Source organism: Microcebus murinus, chromosome X (genome assembly GCF_040939455.1).
Source record: "Microcebus murinus isolate Inina chromosome X, M.murinus_Inina_mat1.0, whole genome shotgun sequence".
Lineage (NCBI taxonomy): Eukaryota > Metazoa > Chordata > Mammalia > Primates > Cheirogaleidae > Microcebus > Microcebus murinus.
In genome coordinates, this window is record NC_134136.1 from 90394115 (window position 1) to 90419391 (window position 25277).

Consider the following 25277-nt stretch of genomic DNA (forward strand, 5'->3'; position numbering starts at 1 on the left):
ACTCAGTTTGGCTCAAAATCCCCTCAACAGATAAGATTCCTATACTCTTTGGAATAGGTCAGCGAACACAATAGATAATTTCTCCAGAACGTAGAGAGAAGGAGAAAGGGTTGGGAATCTTTTACTATTCTCTTGCTGGCCATATGTTGTCAAATGAGTCTGAGGAAAGGTGTAGGACACCTCATTAGTGGTGCAGAAAACGTATGAATTCTGGCCCCTTCCTGGCATCCACTCTTGATATTGGATCTTCAAGTCAACTCGTGTTCTCTGCCTTAGTAGAAGAGAGGGATAATAACACAGGCCTTTGTACACCCAGAAATAGAACCATTATGCTCTTCAGTCCCCGACAGCATTAGCAGTTTGGATGACAATCAGCTGGCAGGAATTCAGCTGGCTCTAAAGTCATGTGTTATCAGTAGTGGTGACAGACACATGGGTGGGGTTGGGGAGGAGAATTTGAGGTGGTAGCAACAAGTGGGCTTCTGTTGTTGCCTGGAAGATTATGCCTGCCCAGTAAAGTTGATAGCTTTACCTATGAACGTCTTGGTCTTTGATACTATGCAAGCTGATCATGGAGAGACAATCAAGACATGATGGTTAGTCCAGGTCCCTTGCTGAGGAAAATGATTCATGGACACTTGTTCTAGCAGTCAATGGTGACTTCCTATGAAGTAACTAAAACCTGATTCCAACGTGTTGTTTCTAACTGAGAACAAATCAACCCTATCTCTTGTAATTTGTATAGACTAAGTGAAATTGCCTTCTGGGGTTCTAACTCCAAGCCAGTTAAAGAAGAAAAAAGTGGGAAGAGGCAGGAATATCTACCTCTTAATAATATGTTAAAAATGTTAATATCTTTATATGTACTCTTTTTTTATAGGCAAAGAAACACTGTAAATAGTCTCTAGAAATATTATAAATGTCCTCAAGCAATTACTCAGAAAGCTAGGAAATTTTTTAAATGACTGGATTATGGCTTATAGAAATGGCTTATAGAAATGTATATTTTTCTCTTTCTATTAATAACACAAAGATAGATACATATTTATTTCAATATTTTTTGAGTTTTATGTAAGCTTTACTACTTAGGAGAGAATGGTTTCAACTATCATGTAGTATATGTCATATGTTAGATATTATATCTTATATGTAAATGCTATTATTACATATTATGTGCTACATATTCCATATTATAACCCCACAAAATTTGAATATTTTATTTCCACTGGTCAGTTTATGTCAGTCTTGCAAATTCTGAAGCTCTGTCTAAATCTGCAGCAAGCACAGATTTAAAAAATTAAATATGCCATATGGTTTTGGTCCAGTGACTCTTTAGATCACACATTCTCACACTTTTATTATCACTATTATGTCACAGTAATTATTTCCATTACTGGTTGAGTTGGAAAAAAGTTGAATTGGTTATGTAGGGGGAGAATTTTGTGCAATCTCCCAAATCTATCTGTAATACTCTTAAAAAACAAATAAAGTGGAATTGGAAAGACAAATTCAAATTGGACTTTAAATGATCATTTCTTGCTTCTAGGAAAGTTTACCTGCATCGAGGTCAAGTTTCACCTGGAACGTCAAATGGGATATTATTTGATCCAGATGTACATCCCCAGCCTGCTGATAGTCATTTTGTCCTGGGTCTCCTTTTGGATAAACATGGATGCAGCCCCTGCGAGGGTTGCACTGGGCATCACTACCGTCTTAACGATGACTACCCAGAGTTCCGGTTCCAGGGCATCTCTGCCAAAGGTAAGAAATTTCCTTACTTAACAAAAAATGACCTGAGAGGTTCACCAAAGACCTTGTGGGCTGGAGAATTGTGTGAAGACGGAAACATTTGCCATCCTATGGCACTATTGTAGATGCAAGTGTAGTAAGAGAACAAAAGGCTGAGTTTGAGAGAACCAGGGCTCTGTGGACATGGGGAACCCTCAATATACTTGAGGGGAAAAGGGAATAGGGGGATTGAGAAGAAGACGAATGAGTGGAGGCAGAACCATGGCTCAGGAATTCTAAGAAGCCCTTGAGTGCTTTTGACCTCAGTTGTTTATGAGCCATGAAGCTTGCAGGAATTGAAGTAAGACTGATGCAATTTATGCTGTATTGTCAAGTATTTATTAGTGAGGCTACTGCAATTCACATGCTCAGTCAAGTCATTTACAGTAATAAAAGTTTGAATTAGGCTCCTGAAAATTTACACAGAAAATCCATATCAATGAATATATGTAAGAAATTAATGTACAACATTAGGGTGCAGCAAATCAGATACATGAATCTTTGCTATGCCTTAATTTTCTTTAATGGTTGATATGCTACTATTTCTAGTAACACAGTTATCTAGAGAAGGAAGAGTGGAGTCACTGGTGAAAATTCCAAGAACTGTGACAGGGGACAGAGGAGTATGGGGTGGATATCAAGGAAACAGACATTTTGTAGCACCTCAAATAATAACCCATAAGTGGCTGTGTAATCTATTTTTATATGAGACAGGCCCTTTGTACTTGTAAACATTGCTTAAGCAAGTAATGATAAATGTCCTGCTTGTGAAATACCCCAGCACCCCACAAGTGTGCCTGTGTGTGCCTTTTCCTTTTATCAAGTACATTGAGCCATTAGCTTCAATTTTCCAGGAATGTGAGTTCAATTTAGTATCCAGTGTACACCATCTTATACTGGTTGAGGCACCTCTCCAAAACCCAGTTCCAGAAAATAATTGAGATGTAATCCTATATTTTTGCTAGCTTAAGCTTCTGTTTGGCTGTACTGTATTTGACATGAAAAGAAATGTTAGATCATGTTTTGACATTATCTTCTATGGTATATGCAGGAGGTCTGTGGCTATAATGGAGGTGGACTGAATACTGGGGAAATAGTTATACAACTTATTAAGTCTCATGCCTCCGAAGATAAATATTAGGTTTTGTATGTTCATAGAGGAAGGAATAGAGCTATCTCTGATACTTTATCTTCTAGAATAACAAATAGTATATGTACCTATGTCATATTTCTATTGGAATACAGATGTCAGTGATACTGATGGCTTTTTTTCAGCTATTTAATCATAGATCAATTTTACCCAATAGTACTTGTAATTCACTTTATACCCCTCTCAAACATGTTCATTTGCTAATTTCTCATAAGTTATTAGTTATTGATATCACTGCATGCCATGCCATAAAACCTCAGGATGTATAAACACACATTTTACAATTTTATAGGCAGCTAAAGTACTGGTGCCAAATTGTGAACAGATAATGTCAAAATATAAGACATTTAGCCTCTAAACACTCATTGCTGTGAAAAGAGTAGTCATACATTTTCAAAATGGGAGCTTGAGTTTTTATAAATTTGTTATTCATTTTATGAAGCTGCTATGATTCTGCATCAATGGTCAAAACTGTTGCTAAATAAATGGGCACTGATCAGTAATCTTTGTATGTAGAAGCAATCAGGAATTCAAATAAACGAAAAGAGGGTATAATCAAATATCATTTTATACTTGGCTCTGAACTCATGGTGGTTATCCTTTACCAATAGCAGGTTTATCTTCTTACATTCACTTTTCTTAGGCTATTATTAAACATGGTTGCCTCTCAACTGACTGTGAGGAGATGTGACTCACATGAATGATAGTCAGAAACTAAAATGGGATAAAAAGTGAGTCTTGGAAAATAAAGAATTGACCATATACTTACTTAAACATATATATATATAAATACTCAATGTATAAACACTGCAATCCCTGACCATATGCTCCATCATGCTGATTGTATTGTTGCTGCAGGGCCCACTCCAATATGCTATATAGAGTATACATGCACACTGCACTTTAAAAGTAAAACATGCTTGCTATAGAAAAGATAGAAAACACAGAAATCATTGTTAACCATCCAGTAAGTAACTATTGTTAAGACATTGATGTATTTCCTTCCACTCTTTTTGCTATGTGCATTTGTGTTCAAACTCACTTACATGCACACACAGAAAATTGAGATCAAACTTTTATACAGTTCTAGACTGTCATTTCCCATGACATGAAAAATCTATTTTGAGCATAATGACTTAATGATAGTCTATCTACTATGTTCATCACCATTTATTTTACCTCTTGGTTATTTAGGGTTTTCTTTTTTGCTTTTATATGTATGATCATTATAAATACATTTGAATATGAGTGTTTGTTTCTCACTGTGTTCTAGAAAGCATGTATAGTTTTTAAAATGTTTTAAATGGGCAATGAGAAAAAAGAAGGAACTGAGGATGACTAGAGTGAGTGGGGGAAGATCTACGGGATGCTTGATGGAATGTATGTTCCATGTAGGCAGTAATTTTATCTTGTTCATTATGTTAACTACAACATCTACAACAGTATGTGGCTTAGACTAGATGATCAGCGAATCCTCATTGAATATACAAATAATTTAATGAACAACCATGTTCCGCCGTGTGAGACCATGTAGAAGATAAAATAGACTTGAAACAGAATCTCTGGGTAAAAGTTTTACTGAAAAATACTAGAGTTTTAATATACAGAAGAATATTATGTCATAATATTCATAATATATGAATATTATGTCATATAATAATATGACATATACTATAAAAGAATAGAATTTTTCTAAAGGATTATGTCACCTTTTCCAGAAGTTCTCAAGCAGACTTTGGGAACTTAAGAACACATGAATAAAGACATTTTTTGAAATATAAGCAGGCTTGAATCTAAATCTTGGAGCTTTCATTTCGTTCAGCCTCTCTTTGTTTCCTCATTTCTAAAATGAGAACATTATTATCTACCCCTTTTAAAAATTAAATGAGGATGAGATGAGGAACTACCCATATAAATTGTTTGGCCAAGTTTTGGTACTTGGTAGGCATTCAACTCATTCTGGTTATTTTTGTTGTTAGTGTTCCTTGTCCATACATAGTGAAAAAGACTGCTCAATGGGATGGGAGGTTATATTAAAGACTCATAAAGGGTGTTATTAATAGAATATATATGTTCTTTGGATGGCCAATTATTTGGTTACAGTTGTCCTGTTAATGAGATAAACCAAAGTTTAGCATATGCATGTGTATATACAATTGGCCTTCCATATCCATAGGTTCTGCATCCACAGATTCAACCAACCATGGATAAAAAATATTTTTTAAAAACAAGAACACAAAAATAATACAAATAAGCAATACAACATAACAACCATTTATATAGCATTTATATTGTGTTAGGTAGTATCTAGAGACGACTTAAAGCATACAGGAGGATGAGCATAGGTTATATATGACCATCATTTTATATAAGGAACTTGAGCATCTACAGATTTTGGTACCCACAAGTGTCCTGAAACCAATCTCCCTCAGATACTGGGGGATAGCTGTATATGTATTCATGTAAACACACGTGTATGTTTTTAATAGGTAGACAGTTTATTGGATGGGTTAAGCTCCAGAGGGTCTGAATAAGCAATGTCTCTATTTTTCTCCAATCACTGCCATTAAGCATTAAGCCTAGTAAATAGGCTCTGTCCTTCTTGCCTCTGGAGGACATATCAGGAGGATTCCATATATTCTCAGTCACCACATGCCATGCCATTGGACCCAGAAGGCACAAACATTTATTTTATAATTTAATAGACAAAGTATTGGTGACAAATACTTTTATAAGACTTTTAAAAAATCATCTAGTCTAAACCAAGACTTCAGTATAACACACAATTCAAAGTTATTTTCCTCCCCTGCCCCCAGCTCAGGCCTGACTTTTGTCTTGAAGATGTACAGGGAGGTGGAACAAATTTTCTGTTCCTTCACAGTGCCTCCTTGTGTTTCCAATTTTCCCCCTACTCCTGTCGCTGACTTTATCATTGTTGAGGGCTGAGGGTGAAGGAGAGGATGGATCAAAGTTGCATGTGACTGATACTGTTGTATTCTAACTATTGGTGCCTTCTCTAATGGCAAGCCTGTAAATGCTGGATTTCTTATGAGTTAAACTTGAATTCTTTGGAGTTTCCAGGGGACCCCACATAATATACCATTACTGGATGAATAATGTACTCTCTGGCTGACGTCTTAAAATCTTTTCTTAGCTATCACTTCCTAACAACATATTCCATACAACTTCTTACTCCTGGGGTCCCCTTACTCAAGTAGACATCCCTCTTGGCTAACATGTTTTCCAGATGACTCACATTTGACTATCTTCCACACCGTCTATTTGGTCCACTAAGAACTTGTGCAATATTGCCTTGCTAAATGGTGGAAATGCAATTTGACCAATTGCTAACCCTCCTGCTTTCACCCCACCACCATCTTGGGTATTCCAGCTAACCTATTGCCTTCAGAATTTATCCAGGTAAGAAACAGGCATTGGTGTTTATATTTTCATACAAAAACCAAACTACTGAGGATGCATAAAAGGTTCTCTTAAGAACTATTTTACTCTTTAATCCAGGAGCAACTTGTTGGAATTTCAGCAGCTCAGCAAATACACGTTATGTGGGGGAGATGCCAGTCTCTTCTCTTATGGGGGTTGGGAGTGAACCACCTTCTCTCATATTTAGGAGAGTAGAGAGGATGCCACAGCATTGTCAATATCCCCAAATTCCATTACTTCAATTAATTCCTTTCAAATGTCTTGTTTTCTATAATAATACAGGGTATTGGATGCAGTAGTCTCTAGACAACATTTACTCTCTTCTAGAAAGTCCTGCATCCTGCATGCATATGTGTAGAGTCTCTCTTTGGTGTAGGACTTAAGTAGAAATTCTGAGGTGAGGCAACTAGAAATTCTGAGGTAACCTGTTCCCATATTATTATACGTATAAATAAGCATTCTTAGTTTTAGACTGTTATCCATATGAAGGCAAGGACTTTATGGATTTTGTAAATGTTTATATACCCACCACTTAGCACAACACGTGGTTTACAGTAGGTGCTCAGTAAAGAGTCAATGAATGAATGGTGTTGAAAATACTTGTAGTCAAGAGTAATTTGATTGATGATTCACTCTTCCATTCATGTATTCAGCTAACAGTTATTGAATGTTTTCTCTGTGACATGTATTGTGCTAGGTGTCAAAGATAAATACAATAGGCCCTACCCTCAGAGGCTTATAATCTTGTAGGCCATAGACAGACATTTGGACTGGTAATTACTAAGCAATGTGGAATATAAAGCCATATCAAGGAGTATGCCTAACCTATTAAGTAGAAGAGGAAGGAATGGAGGGAGAAGGAGAAGGGGCAGGTGAGAGGGAGGGAGCAAGGAAAGGAGGAAGAGAAGGAGCAGAGTTAGGAAAATGGCCTGAAGGAGGGAGCCTGAGCTGAATCTATGAAGCATATTAAGTAGATAGAGTAGGAAGTAAAGGGCATTCCAGGCAATGAGGACCTTCTACTCATAATATTTGGACTATACTTATAAAATAAGGCTTTCTAGAAGATAATCTGGGCAGGTTTCCAACATGCTTCACAAATTTTAAACATATTTCAAGTAAGAAACTTGTGTTTATTGATTCCAAGTTAATTTATTGCCTTCCTGCCAACCAAAGCTTTTTGTGTTTTTTGTTTTTGTTTTTTGTTCTTCAGAACTTCAATACCTTCTCAAAATATAGGAAAATCAAATACCAGCATGATATCTGTTCCATAGGTACCTTCTCCTTTGAAGCTATAAAATTAGTTTTTAAATATATGCCTCTGCTAAGCTATTCTGCTGGCAATGTTATTATTATTATTATTTTTTGGTTTTATTTTGTTTTTAACCATTTGGAGCATAAAGCCCTTAGTGGTAGACTGAAGGTTAAGCATACTGTTGTCTTTCCAACCCTCAGGAAAATATCAAGATGAATTGAATGTAATGCTGAGATATCAGGCAGGCTTTGCACATGGCCAAATGGGGTTAAACAATTATTTTCCTTTATTCCATGGTTGTTATTATAGCTGAATGATTTGTAGCCATTCCTAAGTGTCTTGAGTCCTCCTTTGTGGCTGCAGCTGAGAGACTGTAGAAGTGAGAGCAAGCACTGGTAGGGGACAGCTAGGATGACAAGGTGTGACTCTGACAGCCCCATAATTGTCTCTTTGGAGTAAGGATCCAGAGGCATTGTGTTTAGCCATTATTAACTGGGATGCCCTATTTCCTATATAAGGAAATTTCCCTACTTTTCAGCCATCTGGTCAACAAAGACCAGCTGGAACATTTCAAGCAGCTGCCAAACCCAAGACACACTTGGAATTTAAAACAAAAGAGGCCATAGTCCTGCCACATTTCATCTTGCTTTATTCTCCACCATAATGCTTCTAACTAGAGACTGCATTAAGAGGAACTATGAGAGCAGTAAGACTGATACCTATAGGAGTTTCAAAATAAGGATTTTTTTTTTATATCTGCTTTAGCTCTAAAAAATAAAAATGATTCTCCTTGAATCAGGTACATCCCCAGCTAATTTGAATGACTTTCCTAGGTCAGACTAGTATTTCTGAAAAAGGTTGGGAACAATTTTGTTGTATACATAATCAGGATTTTATGAAGTTCTTGGAGAAAAGATTAAAAAGTAAGAAAGCCAAGATTTGGCAAACTGCTTTCTAGGCCTGCTTGCTTTAGCCAGATGTCTGCATATGTGGGAGACTTCTTAAACATTCTCTTCTGACATTTTCCAAGCCACAGCACATTGAAGAGTCATTGATGTAGTGAGTGTGTGATAAAAATATGCAAAGAGATGACATGTGAGAATTATCTGGGGACAGAGCTGGAGCACCACTGGCACTTTAAGAATGTTGGCAGCATTTGTAGGGAAGCCGACAGTGGGAGAAGCTACCCAGGCTGTGCTTCTGCTCAAGTCCTGGTGAGGCTCAGAAGTTTTTGGGGGATGGCATTTTGAGGTTCTGGATTATTTTGAACTGTTTTTTTTTTTCAATTTCACTAAAATGGGTAACTCTGGACCATACAGCCCAAATGGCTTTGTTTCCTATAAACACCACACAGTGAGAAAAAAACATGTTTACAATACAGACAAAAAGAAACAGAACTTCTGTCCTTAAGAAAACTGATATATACATAAAATAGATTATAATTCAGCACAGTAAGAACAATGGGGTAGATTTTTTTATAAAAATGGCTGTGACAATTCCTGTCCCTGTATCTATACATTTGGGTAATAGCCTCCTCCTACACTGACTGTAAACTTAACCATGAGGCTTGCTTTGGCCAATGGGACGATGGCAAATATCACATAAGAAAAGACTTGAAAAATGCTTGCATATTGCAGCTAGCTCTCTCCTGTTGCTCTTGGGATCCTATGACCAAGCACTATGTGAATAAGGCCAGGCCAGCCTGTTGAATGATAAGAGACACATGGCTCAGATATCTTTATCACCACGGTGACAGCCAGCTAACCATTACACAGCTGAGCCCATCAACTGCCAATGGACAACAAACACATGAGGGTACCTGGCCACTACCATGTGGAACAGAGATGGTCCATCCCAGCTGAGCCCAGCACAAATCATTAACCCATAGAATTGTGAACAAATAAATGGCTATTATTTTAAGCCACTAACTCTTGGGCTAGTTCATTACACAGCAAAAATTAACTGATACAAGTAGTGATGGAGTTGGGTACAGAGGTTATAGCTGCATAAAGGATCCCTGACCCAGTCTGAAACTTCCTGGAAAAAGGGCCCTGAGGAGGAAGCACCCAAACTAAATTTTTTTGAAAATAAATGAAGTTTTTCATTGGACACAAATTCCTCAACATCACTCTGTTTGTAAGGAAATCACTGATATTAACTTTAGTTTCTATGGAACAAGTCTATAATATTCTACATGTTTAGTCTAGTGATACTCTTTCTTTCTAATTTTCAAACCACTCTTAAAATCCCATCTCTTCCAGGTAGCTTTCTCACATACTTTGGAAAAGTATACTCATAGCTTTCCATAAGAAGAAGCCCCAATTAGGCAATTGTTGAGTGCCTGCCTCTCTTTATAAAACATCTGTCACAGCCCACAAAGCAGCAGGGTGCTGGTGATAAACATACCAATTTGAGCACTCAGTAACAATTGGGCAGGCTTCCTTTTCTGTACATATTCGTACACAAAATATGCTTATTTCTTCAGAGAAATTATGTGTTTGTGTATATGCAATGTAATGCATTCATTTATCCAAAGGGCATTGTACTTATGAATTAAAATAAATATAGATATCTTATGGTGTAGTAGGAAATATTAGTAAGCTCTCAGGTGACATAGTAATTTTCTATTGCTATATAACAAACAATACCCATTTTTTGGCTCATATTTCCGTAGATCAGAAGTCTGGTTTAGCATGACTGGGTTTGCTGCTCAGGGTCTTATAAGGCTTAAATCCAGTTATCAGCTGAGCTGAGTTTTTCTCTGGACGTTCTGAAGAAAAATCTGCTTCCAAGATCAATCTTGTTGGCAGAATTCAGCTCCTTGCAACACTAGAACTGAGGTCCCCATTTCCTTGATACTGGCTGTCAGCCAGGGGCTGCCCTTAGTTCCTAGAGGCTATACACATTTCTTTCCATGTGGTCTCCTCCATCTTTAAGTCAGCAGGAATGCATGGATTCCTTCTTTTATTTCAAATCTCTGACTTCCTCTAGACCCAAATTTAAAGCATTCGTTAATTATATCAGACCCACCTAATAATCTCTATATTTTATGGCCAACTGATGTGAGACCTTAATTATATCTGTAAAACCTCTCATAGCAGTCCCTAGATTAGTGTTTGATGGAATAACATGACTATTCATAGCTGGGACTGGAAATCTTGGAGGAGGGCAGGATTTAGAATTTTGCCTACCACACCTGATTACTGCAACACTCTTTGGATGGCTTTCCTAATTACATTTTGCCCCCTACATTGTATTTTCAACACAACAGCCAGAAAAATCCTGTTTAGCACCTCTCTGTTGAAAGTCTTCCCATAGCTCCCCATCCCACTCAGGGCAAAAGCCAGTGCCCTCACCATAGTGAACAGTGTCATTCATAGTTTATCCTCCATTTCCTTTTGACCTCATCTCCCACTAACCCACCCCCTAGATCACTGCTCCAGGCACACTGTCCTTGCTGTTTCCCAAATATGCCAGGCATATGCTCTGGGCCATTTCAATGGCTATTCTCTGTGGCTGGAATGCCCTGCCCTCAGATAGTCACATGACTGACTTCTCCACCTTCTCCAAATCTTTATTCAAATCTTACCTTCTCAACAAAGCCCGTTCTGGCCATTACCACTCCTACCCAGGCCCTCATCAACACCTTGACCCAACTCAACTTTCCAATTTTTTTGTTGCCCCACAGTACTTTATCGTCTTAGAGCAACACTATGATTCATATCAAACTCTTTTATGGATTATATTTGTATATTTTCTGTCTCCCTTAGCTTGACTATAAGTTCCATGGAGCTAAGAATCCTTATGTGGCTTGCTCCCCATAATAGCATCTAGCCCATCGTATATGTTCAATAAATGTTTGCTGACTGATTGAATGAATGAATATATACATCTCTAGAGTCTAGTCATTGGAAACTAGTTCAACTTTTCCCCAGGATATTGAACAAATAAAAGGTAATCCACCTGGCCAGGAGCCTGTCTTTCCTTAACTGGCTATTCTTTACTACAGAGAATCCTGGCTGTGTAGTATAGCATGTTATTCTAATATAGTAACATTTTTATAAAGTTTCACTTCTCTGATTGATAGTATCAAGTGGTGTTATATTTACTTTTCTTTGATATACATTTTATAGAGTAATCTAACCAAATAAATAATAACAAAATAAAATAGTGGTTTAGGTAAGAGGGCCTCAAAATAGGCTATTTTTAATCTCAGCTTTGCTTCCTCAGCACTGTCACAACTGATTTGGAAGTTTCTCAGTGTGCTGATGCAAGCGTCCGTGGTCCCTTCTCGCTTCTCTCATTTGTTTGGATGTAAACTTATATTCTGAATTCTGATAAAGGTTTCCAGAATTCTTCTCATCTGGGCTCTCTACAGCAGCTCTGGGCCCAATACTCTTCCATCGGAGCCCAAACACCCAGAAAATTAGTACCCTTTTCTTTATCTAGCAAAAACTGAGTGGGTTTTTGTTTTCCTTTGATCTTAATGTATCATTAAAGACTACCTGTGCATTTGAACCTAAGGATTGCTTTGAACTTCATCTAGGACTTGAGAGGCCATGAGCTCCAATCTGAAACAAATTACATGATATGGCTAAAGCAAACCATTTTCTATCCCTCACCAAAAAAGAGGAGGAGAACTCCAGTTTACTTTCCAAAAGTGACAACACCTATAAAAACTGGAATATCAAAATATTTTCCTAATTACACATGAACTGCTCTTGTAAAATCTTAGACTTTTGGATTGTTAGAAGATGTGGCTTCAGTGATGATGATATAGATGAGAAAACTGATGATGTTGAAGGTTAATTCCCTTTCCATTTTTCAAGATTCACCTACTTCTTATGTATGTGAAGTCTTCATGGATCACCATCAAGTATAAATAGCTTCTCTCTCTTCCTTGTCTCCACAGCACTTTGTGTTTTATCTCAATCATTGCATTCTGACATGTGGCTTAGTGACCAGGGCCCATGTGTACTTGCTCTAATACATTGCTCTGCAAACTCCTCATTGAGAAAGCCATGTTTTGTTCAACTCTGTGTGACTCATGTAATTTACATAGAAGAGGCCCTCAGTAGTTATTGTTGAAGTATTGTAAGGGGACAGTGTTCAATAGTTCCTGACTCTCTGTGATCAGAGTAAAAATTAGTGTTGGATTTTAATTGGCTTGATAAGGAAGAGTCTCTAAAACAGGGATCACAACCTTTGCTGCACATTAGAACAGCTGAGATTTTAAAAGTGTTCCTAGACCCTACCACAGACAAATTAAATCAAACTTTCTGGGGGTGGGGTCCAGGCATCAGCATTTTTTAAAGCTGCCCAGGTGATTCTAATGTGAAGCCAGGGCTGAGAACTGTGGCTCTAAATTTTGTTGTTGTCTGGGGTAGTGTTTTCACCGTGCTCACCATGTACCATATATATGTATATCTTGGCATATATAAACTTCACATCAACACTATAAAGTAGGTAGATTATTATCCCCAGTTTATAGATGAAGATACAAAGGAACAAAGGTAACTTGCTCAAAGTCATACAGAGTTAGACCTTGAACTAGAGTTAGATCTTGAACCTAGGCAGTCTGGCTCCAAGTTGGTGATTAATCACTATGCCACACCACCTTTCACAGTTAACAATTACTGAGCTCCTTCTACATGCCTTTCACTGTGCTAAACTCTTTACATAGATTATCTCATAGCAAATATATGAGGTACTATTTTTCATCACCAATTTATAGGTAGGGAAATTGAAAAATAAAGAGATTAAGCAATTTGTCCACAGTTATGTTTCTAGCAAGTGAAGAACCAAAATTCAAACCACTAATCAATTGAAATCCTCTCAAAGGAAGAACTAAGAATTTTAAGTTCCATCACATTGTCCATACCATGCTAATTACAGGTGGAAGCTCTTGACTGTGAAATAAGTTATTTTCTAGACTCTGAAATCCCCAAGTCTTTTGGCTGTGCATATTGTATTCACTGTATATTATATGTAGTTCACATCTTTGTTTGTCATTTTGATGAAAAGACAATGCTTGCCTGATTGTCCTTTCTTTTTCATATTAAAAATACCTTGTAATGGCTCCTGAAGCTTCTACTATACATTCTCAATTCATTGACACATACACATTCCTCCTCAGCAGACTTTCTAACTTAACCCAGTTGCTATTTATTGCCTCTATCAGCTGTAGCCATTTTAACTATTATTTTCATCAATTCACGACATGCGTGCTTGTGTTAAGAGTCCAACCAGGTATAAGACATTAATTATCATTTAGTGGCAACTAAAAGGCTGGAGGAAAACAGACTGATTGATCATGAACAATAAAATGGTTAAGTAGGTCACGGCCTACTCATATAATGAAATACTAGATGGAGATAAAAATGGAGGAACTTCAGTCACATGTAATAACAGAAATGAATCTCTCAAATCTAGTGTTGAGGAAAAGGTACCAATAACTAAAGAAGATGCACTGTATAATTTTATGCTCGTAAAGTTTTAAAAAAGGAGCAGGCAAAATTAATCTATGGTGCTCAAACCAGAATTATGGTTGGATTTGAGAATTAAAGAAGGTAGTGATTGGGAGAGACCATGAGAGGTTAGGTTTGGTAGGGCATGTAGTGTTCTATTTCTTGACCTGGGAAGTGGTAATATAGATATGTTCATTTTGTGGTAATTCACTGAACTATACAGTTGTGATCTGGGTACTTCTGAATATTCCAATAAAGAAGTTAAAACAGATTGCACCAATAGGGAATAAAAATAGAGAACACACACACTTTAGGCAGTTTCCTCTTCCTCATTTTTCAGAATAAAAATAATAACAGTTGATATTTATTGACTCTAAGTGCCAGACCTACTTCTAAGTGCTTTACATTCATATATTATTTAATCTTCTTAACCCAAGAGATAGATATTATTGGCCCCATTTTCTAGATAAGTAAATTGAGTCTCAAGGTTATACAACTATTAATAGTAAGTGCCAAAGCCAGAATTCAAACTTAATTGGACCCTAAGCGCTATTCCTTTTTTACTATGCTACTCTCCTTCTCATTTTATAGTCACAAATGTCCCTTCAACCTTTAAAATGGATGTTCTTCATGCCAGTTGCAGTTTATATACTTAAAGGGTGATTGATGGGACTGGAAGGATTTGGCAACCTAGAGATTCTTTCCATATTCTTAAACTTCAAGTAATTAGTGAACCCTCCATCCAGTTCTGAAGTATTGCTGAAACAGTCCCACTCTTTAGCTTTCCACTGATGTTTCTTGCTCATTTTCTCAACAACAATTTCTTATGGAAAGGGTTATTAACAGCTCTCTATCATTAGAGAGAACCTGAAGGTAGCTAGAAGATATTAAACAGAAATTGGAACCTAATAATATTTCTTTCCCTATGTATCCCTAACTACAAGAGTCCTTAAAAAGGGAATTACCATTTTGTAATTGGCTCATATGGAAGACCATTCCCCTTTACCCATAAATTTTATTGGTTCTAAACCATATGCATGTATTTCTCTTTCTGTGGGACTCCATAGAAAGTATGTTCTGCAAATATGAAAATAATATGGATTATAGGATTAGTCAAATATAATTTCCACAAGCAAGAATTAGGTAATGGTCATACACACAATACTCTAAACTTTCAAATATAGTGGGGGGATCCTGGTTTGACAGCCTAGGCCATAACATCATTGCAAGATGTAATAATGTCAAGGCATGTTGATTGCCTGTTGGCCCTGTTGGGATGACTATTTAGGTGAGGACAAAGATGAGTCATTTACTTATTTATTCAGTTTATTTAATATTTATGGTATATCCTGGATTCTAGATACAATTTTTCATATTTTCACATTTCTGAGATTGGGTTGCATCTTCAAATTAAACACATATTAGAATTTAATTAAAGGTGTTTTTCTTAGTGGTATATAAAATAATGGTGCATCTTACAATTGCTAGCATTTTAGACTTAATGAACTACTATACTAAACTTCTTCTAGAGCCAGGCATGATGCTTGGCACAGGGCATACAGAAGTGAATAAAATAGCCCTCAAAAAGTTTACATCCCCCTGGAGAGACAAATATTTAAGCATGAATTAACAGATAATGTTTATTAAGTAACTCTGGGTGCTATGGGAGCATGTAATAAGGAAACTTGTGCTTTTCCAGTTTTCCCAAGGAAGTGAAGTCTGAATGGGATTTGAAGGATGAGTAAGAGGTACCTAGGTAAAGGTGGCAGAGCATGCTCCCAGAAAAGGAAACTGGTCTGGAGGATTTGATGTTGGGATGATGAGCCAGTAAAGTTCAGGGAATTAGAAAGAAAGATAATGTGGCTGAAATGTAGAAGACAGAAGGCGGGTGGCAAACACAAAGGTACCTAGGTCACACAAGACCTTGTAGGCCTCCATGGTAAATTTGAGTTTTCTCATCATAGTGACATAACATAATCCAATTTATTTATTTAAAAGGACCATGCTGACCAGTTTGTAAAGGAAGATTTGAGAGGGGATATGGTGCATATTAGGGAGAATAGTTTGGGAACTACAACAATAACATGGGAAAGGGAGCTTGGATAAGGTATTGGCTGTGGGAATGAAGTGAAATGGATGGATTTGTGATAAATTTTGAAGGTAAAATGAATGGGACATAGTACTTGATTATCTGTGAGGAGTGGGTGGAAACAGAAATAGAGCCAAAGTCAACTACTGAAGGAAAATACATCCTAAGGGAAGAAAAAGGAGGATCCATCGGCTTGACTTAAGGACAATACCTCAGGTTTGGAAGGAATAGGTGACTTAAGTGAGTTACTTGGTGTAACTCAGACATGAGTACTAGGGAAGCAGGGCTGTGAGAAACAATGGAAAGCCTCCTCTATGAAGCACTAGGAGCACAAGGAGCACTGATTTATAGCTTATATATTAAAGAGTGGTGTCATTGAGTACTGAAGCATGCATACCCATTCAGGGCTACTGTTGGAAGGCAGTGGATTGGGTAGTACCTATATGAACCAGAGAAGTAGGGGGAGTGTTTATTGTCTATGGTTTGTATCCACAGGAAACAGTAACTATAGCCCCACCTTTGTGACATCACCAACCTGTAGGTTCATGACTATAAGCCCTTGGCAGAAAAAAAAAAACACACAGGGGTTTTTTAATAGAGATGTTTACCATTTACATTTAATGTGATTATTGATGTGGTTGGGTTTAAATCTACCATTTTTTCTGTTTGTCTTGTATTTGTCCTATCTGTTCTTTGTAAACTTTTCCCTCTTTTCCTACCTTCTTTTGTATATTTTTATTATTATAACTATTATAACTATCCTTTGTTGGCTTATTATCCATAACTTTTTGTGTTATTTTTGTGATCGCTTTAGGGCTTATGATACATATCTTTAATTTATCACAGTCTACTTTCAACTAATATTATATCCCTTCTCACACAGTATGAGCCCTACAAAGCAAACTCCCTCCCTCACATCTCGGACAGTTGGTGGGCCCCTGAGCTGCTGGAGAGACCTTTTGCCCATACAAACTCAGGGACTGTTGCCACCAGCAAGCTGGGAGCTTCTTGCAGACAGGGTACCAGGCTTCCAGCACCCCCACGGGGCCTCCTACCTTACAGACCCGACCTGAGCCTGCACGGCAGGTGCCATGTTGCTTCTCTACCCACCTTTGTCCTCCTTTGTATACCCACCTTTGTCCTCCCCAGGGAGTTTCAACTCCTCTGGTTTCGTCTCATTCATCCCCACACAGACATTTCCCAACTCCGGCCCAGACTACAGGAGCTGTCTGAGGTCCAGGGGGTCCAGTGGGTCTCCGGTGATCCATGTGACTTCAGAGCCTGGTCATTCTGGATGGATTGCCTCCGGGAGAGAGAGTCGGAGAGTGCTGGCTTTCCTCCACCCAGACTCTTTTTCTCCCCTTCCCTTCCCCCACCCATGGCTGCCAAGAGAGACAATTGAGTCACCACAGGGAGCCTTCCACACGGAGCAGGCCTCAGACCTTTCCTTTTTGGGTCCTGTAGCAGACTGAGGGGTGCTCAGTAGTATGGAGGTATCTCAAAGAACTAAAGGTAGACCTACCATTTGATCCACCAATCCCACTACTGGGTATTTACCCAAAGGAAAAAAAGACACCTGCACTCAAAGGTTTATAGCAACACAATTCACAATTGCAAAGATGTGGAAACAAGTGCCCATCAATACACGAGTGGATTAACAAAATGTGGTATATATATACCATGGAGTACTACTCAGCCATAAAAAATGGTAAACTAATACCTCTTGTATTAACCTGGATGGAACTGGTGACCATTCTTCTAAGTGAAGTGTGAAGTATCAGGAGAATGGAAAAACAAACACCATTAAATTGGAACTAATTGCTCAACACTTACGTGCACATATGTAAATAAAACTCAAGGGAAGTCAAGTAGATGGGAGGGGTGAGGAGGGGATGGGTAAATTCACACCCAATGGGTACAATGAACACTAACTGGGTCAAGGACACACTTATAAGTTTGACTCAAACTGTACAAAAGCAAGTTACATAACCAAAATGTGTGTACCCCCATAAAACTCTGAAATAAAAACTAAAAAGGAAATAAAAGAAATGAAGTAAAAAATAAAACAAAAGACATTTCTCTGGTCCTGTAGCAGGAGCTGAATATCAGCTCCTTTTTCTCTCTTCACCCCACATGCTCCTGTTACACATCTCACCTTAACACCCACACCCCCACTTCCCTTCCAGGTGCGGCAAAGAGGCAACTCACACAGTTTTTGGTGGAAAAGCTCTGAAAATCGTTTATTTTCAATGAGTCAGAGCTGCTCTCGTTGGAGCCTGTGGGGGAAAGGCATCTGTGCCTGGAGGAAAAGAAGTTGTTCCCACACTATGAACTCCCCCCTGCATGGCGAGGACCTTCAGATTTAGCGGAAGCCTTTGTGCGAGTCTTCCCCTGAGCACTAGAACTCTCGTCGGTTTTAAGCGGAGTTGGCTTCTGGATGGTCCGTTTTGCTGGCTTCTTGGCATCATGCTTCTCCTCCCCGGACTTTGATCTTGGTCTCTTCTCCTCTCTTGACCTAGGTTTGGGGTCTTCCTTCGTGGTCCGTCCTCTCACCTGATCCACCACCTTGGCCCTTGCTTCCTTCTTGGCTCCAACAGGCACCTGGTCCTTGGCTCTTGGCCTCCCCCTCCTCACCCTCTCGCTTACGCTCGCCTCCTGTTTCCATGTTTCTTTGGCCTTGTCAGCTTGCCTGCGTCGCATGTTGTACTTCCGTGGGCTCTGGGGCTCTGATGGGATCCTTCTTGGAGAGCGGACACCCTCCTCCAACCTCGGGCGTCCCAACTTTTTCTTCGGCTTTGGAATTTTCCACACCTTGAAGTAGCCGGCTGCATCACTGCCACTGACCCGAAGCAGGGTGCCCTTCACCTCTGGCCTGGGCGTATCACCCCAGTGACATCCGCTGTTCCTGCATACTTCATAGCCAGCGTTTCCAAGCTCCTTCTTGAGAGCCGCCAGACTAAGCCTTTTGTTTGCAGCGATGGCCCGTAGAAGGAGCTGGGAAACTTTGAGCACGGACCATGGATCGCGCTTCGGTGGTCTTCCCGGGTTTCTGTCCATGGGCTTCTGTGTTTTAACTTCATCGCCTTGGGTTTCACCGCTGGTCCCAGCAGCCTCAGCCATGACCCCGCTCCCGCCGCCTCCGCGGGGCCACTGGCTTTGGGCCTCGGTAACCAAGGCAAGAGCTACAGCTGACGCTGATGCTGATTGGGCCACGTCACAAAGGCAGGCGCAGTAGAGTTTTTCAGGTCCTAATTATGCGGCTGGCAGACCCCACCCAGATAGGGCCTTTTAAACTTTTAATAACCAATCAAACACCATTTCCTTCCCGGTCTAAACCAATCCAAATCTTCGGCTCATGTGCACCTCTCACAATCACCTATATAACCTCAAGCTCATACTTACTGATCTTAATCTCCACCACTTTCTTAAGTCAACTGTCTTTCTGTATTCCTGCACACCATCTACCCACATTTCCTTATGGTGAGAGAAGCTACTCCCAGCAATCCAAAAGAAGCAATACAATCCCTGTAGAAAGTAAATGTTGTAGTCCATGAAACACAACCTGGCCTAGAAACAAACTATCTTTAAGTCCCACCAGTTAGATATCTGCAGTCATGTCTCTCTGATTCTGCACGCTGGATTTTGTGCAAGACCATGAAGCAAAAGAAGGAAGTGCTTTGGTCCCTCTACCCTAAACACTGATTTCCACACCTGGGAAGTTTAGATGCCTCATTCAATTGGATTAGAACAAGCCAGATTTTCAAATTGCCTAAGGACACTGATCTAATCATTTTTCTTTGAACATAACTTGTGCTTTTCTGCCTTCAATCCTCTTCTTGGATTTCCCATCCCCTTTCTCTGACCAGATAAATCCTGCTTATCTTTCAAGGTCCTGCTAAATTCTCTTTCTTCACTGAAGGCTTCCCAAACTCTTTTTAATAATTTCTCCTTTTAACTACCACAATTACTTCTGCAATTTTACATGACTTTTTCTTTATTTTAAATTAATTTTGTATTAGAGGGTACAATATGGCACAATATTTTTTAAGAGAGAAAAAAAAACTTGGACTTGGAGCTGGAACACATGGATACATATCCTAGCTCTTTAACAGCCATATGACATTGACAAATCCTTTAATATCTTTGGATCTGACTTCCTTACTGAAAAAATAAAAATAAAGGCTAATAATTCCTTCCTACCAACATCACAAAATTATTGCAAAGGTTTAGAAGAGGTGATGGTAGATGAACAAGGACTACCCAAATATAAGGAATAAAATTCTTTTACTTTGAATGCTAAAGAAAAAAAAATCTGTCCTTTCTTCCTACGTACACACTATATCATTTTAACTATTTTCTTTTTATCTAGTTTTGAACAATTTGATTATGATGAGCCACGATGTAGTTTTCCTAGTGTTTCTTCTGCTTGGAGTTCATCAAAGTTCTTAGATTTGTGAATTTATAGATTTTATCAAATTTGGAAAAATTTTATACATTAGTTTTCAAATAATTTTTCTCTACTCCACTCTGTATCCTCTCCCTCAGGGACTTGAATTGTTATTTTTTTTATTTATTCAAGATATTATGGGGGTACAAACATTTTGGTTACATGGAATGCATTTTCCCCACCCAAGCCAGGGCTACAAGTGTGTCCCCCTGCCACACAGTGCATTCTGCTTCCATTAGTTGTGGGTTTACCTCCCCTCCACTCCCCTCAGAAACTTAAATTGCACGTATATTAGACCACTTGACATTGTTCCACAGCTCACTAAGCCTCTGTTCTATTTTTGATCTTTTTTTCTCGTCCCTAGTCCATTTGTGCTACTATAACAAAATACCATAGACTGGGTAATTAATAAAGAAAAGAAATTTATTTGTCACAACTGTGGAGGGTGAAAAGTTCAAGATCAAGGTGTTACCAGGCTCATTGTCTGGTGAGGGTCCTGTCTTTGCTTCTAAGATGGTGCCTTGAATGCTGTATCCTCTAGAGGGGAGGAACACTGTGTCCTCACATAGCAGAAGGTGGAAGGGCAAAAGGAGTTAAACTCCCTGTGTCAAGCCCTTTATAAAGGCACCTAATCCCATTCATGAAGGTGGAGCCCTCATGACTCAATCACCTCCCAATATTATTGCATTGGGAATTAAATTTCAACATAAATTTTGGAGAAGTCAAAAACGTTCAAATCATAGTACTGTTTCATTTTAGTTTCTGCTGTCTTATTTTCAAATTCACTAATCTTTTCTTCTGCAATGTCTAATTTGCTATTAATTCCAATCCAGTATGTTTTTCATCTAGACATTGTAATTTTTGTCTCTAGAAGTCTGATTTGGGCCTATTTTTATGTCTTCCATGCCTCTTGTTAACCCATTCAGTCTTTTCTCTACAGTTTTAATGTCCTTGTCTGCTAATTCTAACATCTGTGCCAATTCTGGGTTAGCTTCAATTGTTTTTTTTTCCTCCTAATTATGTGTCTTAATTTATTGCTTCTTTGTATGCTTGGTCATTTTTATTATGTTTCAGGCATTGTGGTTTTTACCTTGTTGGATGCTAGATTTTTAAAAATTTCTATAAAAATTATTGAGACATTCAGTGACACAGTTAAGTTACTTGGAAACAGTTTGATCCTTGTTGTCTCACTCTTAAGATTTATTAAGTAGACAAGACCCTTTTGAGTACTCTAATGCCTCATGAAGGATCAGGTGTTCTACTCTGGCTTACAGGAACAAGCACTGTTCTCACCACTGTGAGAACTCAAAGTTTTGTTTCCTCTAATTCTTTTTAGTGGTTCTTCCTTTGGCCTCAGTTATTCTTCTCATATGCATGCACTTATCATTACTTTCCTGAGTGCTCCAGAGGAACCCTCTGCAGACCTCTGAAGTACTCTTTCTGTGCAATTCTCTTCATTTTGGTACTCTGCCCTGTGAACTCTAGCTTCTGTAGACTCCCCACACTCTCAGATCCATCTCTTTAATTCTCGAGTTCTTTTTAGGTTCTGCTTATATTCTTTCTCCCTCCATCATGACCTGAAAACTCTTGAAAGACAGTAAGCTGGAGCAATAGCAGGATTAACCTCATTTGTTTCATGCCATTCAGAGATCACTGTTCTTTTTTGCCTGATGTCTAATACCTTGAAAACCATTTTTAAAATATATTTCATCCAGATTTCTTAGTTGATTCAGGATGGAGGGTAAGTCTGGTTTCTGTTACTCCATATTGACCTTAAGTAGAAGTCACTGCCATGGTTTTAAATTCTTGATTTATTTTTAAAATTTGGCATGGACTATCAAAATAATATGAATGTGACAATTTAGATAATTGAAATAATTATCACAACTAGCATTAGCTTGCAAATGCCAAGAGTACAGTTGTTCTAATCAATGTAGACTGCATTTATTAAGTACATAGTCTTTGAACTCTAAGACTGAGAATAATTTTTTGTAATAAATAGTTGGTATGTATGGACATGAATATTAATATCCTAATGAAGAAATCAGTTTTGCTCTACAAAATGTTTCATCAAAAGATTTGTTTCAGCTTTGCGCAGTGGCAGTATCGTAGCCAATGAGGTTTATCCGAGGCGCGATTATTGCTAATTGAAAACTTTTCCCAATACCCCGCCATGACGACTTGCAATATAGTCGGCATTGGCAATTTTTGACGGTCCCCACGGGGACTGGATAAAAAAAAAAAAAAAAAAAAAAAAGATTTGTTTCAAAGTGATATATTCTAACATATGTAGGCTTATAATTGCCTATTATTCTTTACTCTTTTTTTATAACACACTGTGGACTGCTTTGGCAGAAGGGGACCTTATGTCCCATCCAGCAATTCCTCTTCACATGTCAATTTTTCTCACACTTATCCTCATGGGTCCTCATGGATGCTGTCACTAAATCATATAATTACCCACTTTAATTAGATTTAATTCAATTCAATAAATATTCAAGTTGCACTTACTGTGTTAGGCATTAAGTAGCACAAAAAGATAGTAAGACAGTTTCTTCCCCATGAGGAATTTATGATCTAGTACAAGAGTCAGCAAACATCATATGCAAAGGGCCAGATAGTAAATATTTCAGGCTTGCAAGCCATAAGATTTCTGTTACAACTACTCAACACTACAGTTGTTGCACAAAGGCAACCATAGACAATTGTAAACAAATGAACACAACTGTGTTCAAATAAAACCCTGATCTAACAAAAAGAAGCAGAGAAGTACAAATATAGAACAATATATATGCGACAAAGTTGATCAGAAACAAATGTTATGGTGTGTCAAAGAAGGGAGATTCACATCTTAATAATTGGTTTGTAAAAACAATGAATGATTTGATGGGGGCAGCGTTATTTGAGTTGATATATTAAAATTAGGGAGAATTACAATAAGCAGGAATGACAGGGGACAACCTGAAAAAATAAGAGAGTTGAGTAAACACTGAATATTTTTGGGAAGAAGTAAGTAGTTCTGTTTAACTGAAATGTTGATTATACTCAGAAGTGAGGTATAAAAATAAGGAAGTGTAAGGCCTTTGGATCAACCCAGACATAAATAATGTCTTCCTCCTATAGACCTGTTAAGGTCCTCTCTTTGGTCCTTTATCCTATTCTGCCTTTTATTATGGTTATTTTTGCACTTCTCTTTGTTCCTCTACTAGACAATCCTCACCTTTAGGGCAGTGACTATATACCATTCATCTTTAAATTCCTGCTGTTTTCTAGCACAGAGATGGAACCCAGCAGTAGAGCAATAACATTTGCAGGGTTAATAAATGAAACCATCTACTTCAGCCCAAACCATTTGGCATTTCCAAATAGTCACTGCAGCCCTGAAGAAATGGTTTAAAGACTAGCCCACTGACAAGGAATAAAAATTCTCACTCCCTACAACATTAGTACCTTTATTTCTCAACATGGGTTTTGGTAAGAGATTGTGTAATTGTACATGGGTTAATTCCTTTAATTCCACTATCACATAGATTTGACCATAATTAGTAGCCACTTGAAATACAGCTTCTAAGTTGAAATTCTCCACAGTCTATTTCAAGGAGAAAATCCATATAGATAAGTACTGGAGTTTTATTTTTTAATCAAAAGGTTAATTGAGTGAATTAATCTTGTGTTTAAATACATTTTACAAGAAATTTGGAATAAATAATTTAAATGGGTTAAAATCAAATCAGTATAATATTAAAATGAGTACTAAAGCTTAGGAAATGAGTTAAAAGCTTATGCATTCTATTAATTATGTAGCAGCAGATAAAACTGTCTATTGCAAGTTTAACCTGAGAAGACAGGAAAGCTGATAAGGATTTTCAAATCCTCCTGGAATCACTAGTAACTCCATAGAAATCATTTTATAGAGTGTGTAGTGTTTCACAAAGACATAGTTCCTGAGCAGTTCTCTAAAGAAAAACACCAAGCAGTTAGCATTTAGATGAACCTTATGAATTGCAATGAGAGCAAATAACTGCAGAATTATAAATTGGGTCTGTCATGTCCACTGAGAAAATGAAGATAGACAGCAAAAATGGAATCTGACTATACACATGTAGCTGAGAAAAGAAGAGGCCCAGAATCCTTTAATAAAGATTTTCTAGGAGCAAATAGTGACACCATCCATCAGCAGGATCTGTTTATATAACACTTGTGTGTCTGTAAGACTACGTAGGTGGTAGTTTATGAGTGGGAATGTTATTTGTTAGTAAATGTCACCAAATAAGCAAATAAGTTAAGGGAAATATGAGGGACAAAGACTGTGCCACTATTCAGGAGAAAATGCATTGTTTAATAAGGATATAATATAGGCTTCCAAATATGAAAAATTAAGGCAATTTCTGTCATGATCTTTAAGGGCCTCCAGAGAAGTATTAATTTGTTCTTTAAGTGAACTTAATTAAATCATGTGAAATGTGTGTCTCATGTTATCTCTGTTGGAAACAACTCCTAGGAAGTTTTGAGTACTGTATGTGTCTCCCATACCCAAATCATGGGGACCAAACATTGCAGTTTGAATTGAGAGCAAAGAGATATTTTCCCTTGTACCCAAATAGAATCACTGCTCCTGATCTTTCCTGGCCCAACTGAGACTG

At 38.0% G+C, this 25277-nt stretch overlaps 1 protein-coding gene and 1 non-coding gene across 2 annotated transcripts in view; both read left to right on the forward strand.

The window, feature by feature from the left end:
* Positions 1 to 25277, forward strand: part of GLRA2 (glycine receptor alpha 2) — a 193856-nt gene that overhangs the window by 68845 nt on the left and 99734 nt on the right. The window contains exon 7 of the mRNA XM_012784787.3: positions 1547 to 1761. Within this exon, the coding sequence (XP_012640241.1) occupies positions 1547 to 1761 (215 nt within the window). The remainder of the gene's footprint in view (positions 1 to 1546; positions 1762 to 25277) is intronic.
* Positions 22721 to 22861, forward strand: LOC142865998 (U4 spliceosomal RNA). Its single transcript, XR_012916071.1, has one exon. It is a non-coding gene; the product is annotated as a U4 spliceosomal RNA (small nuclear RNA).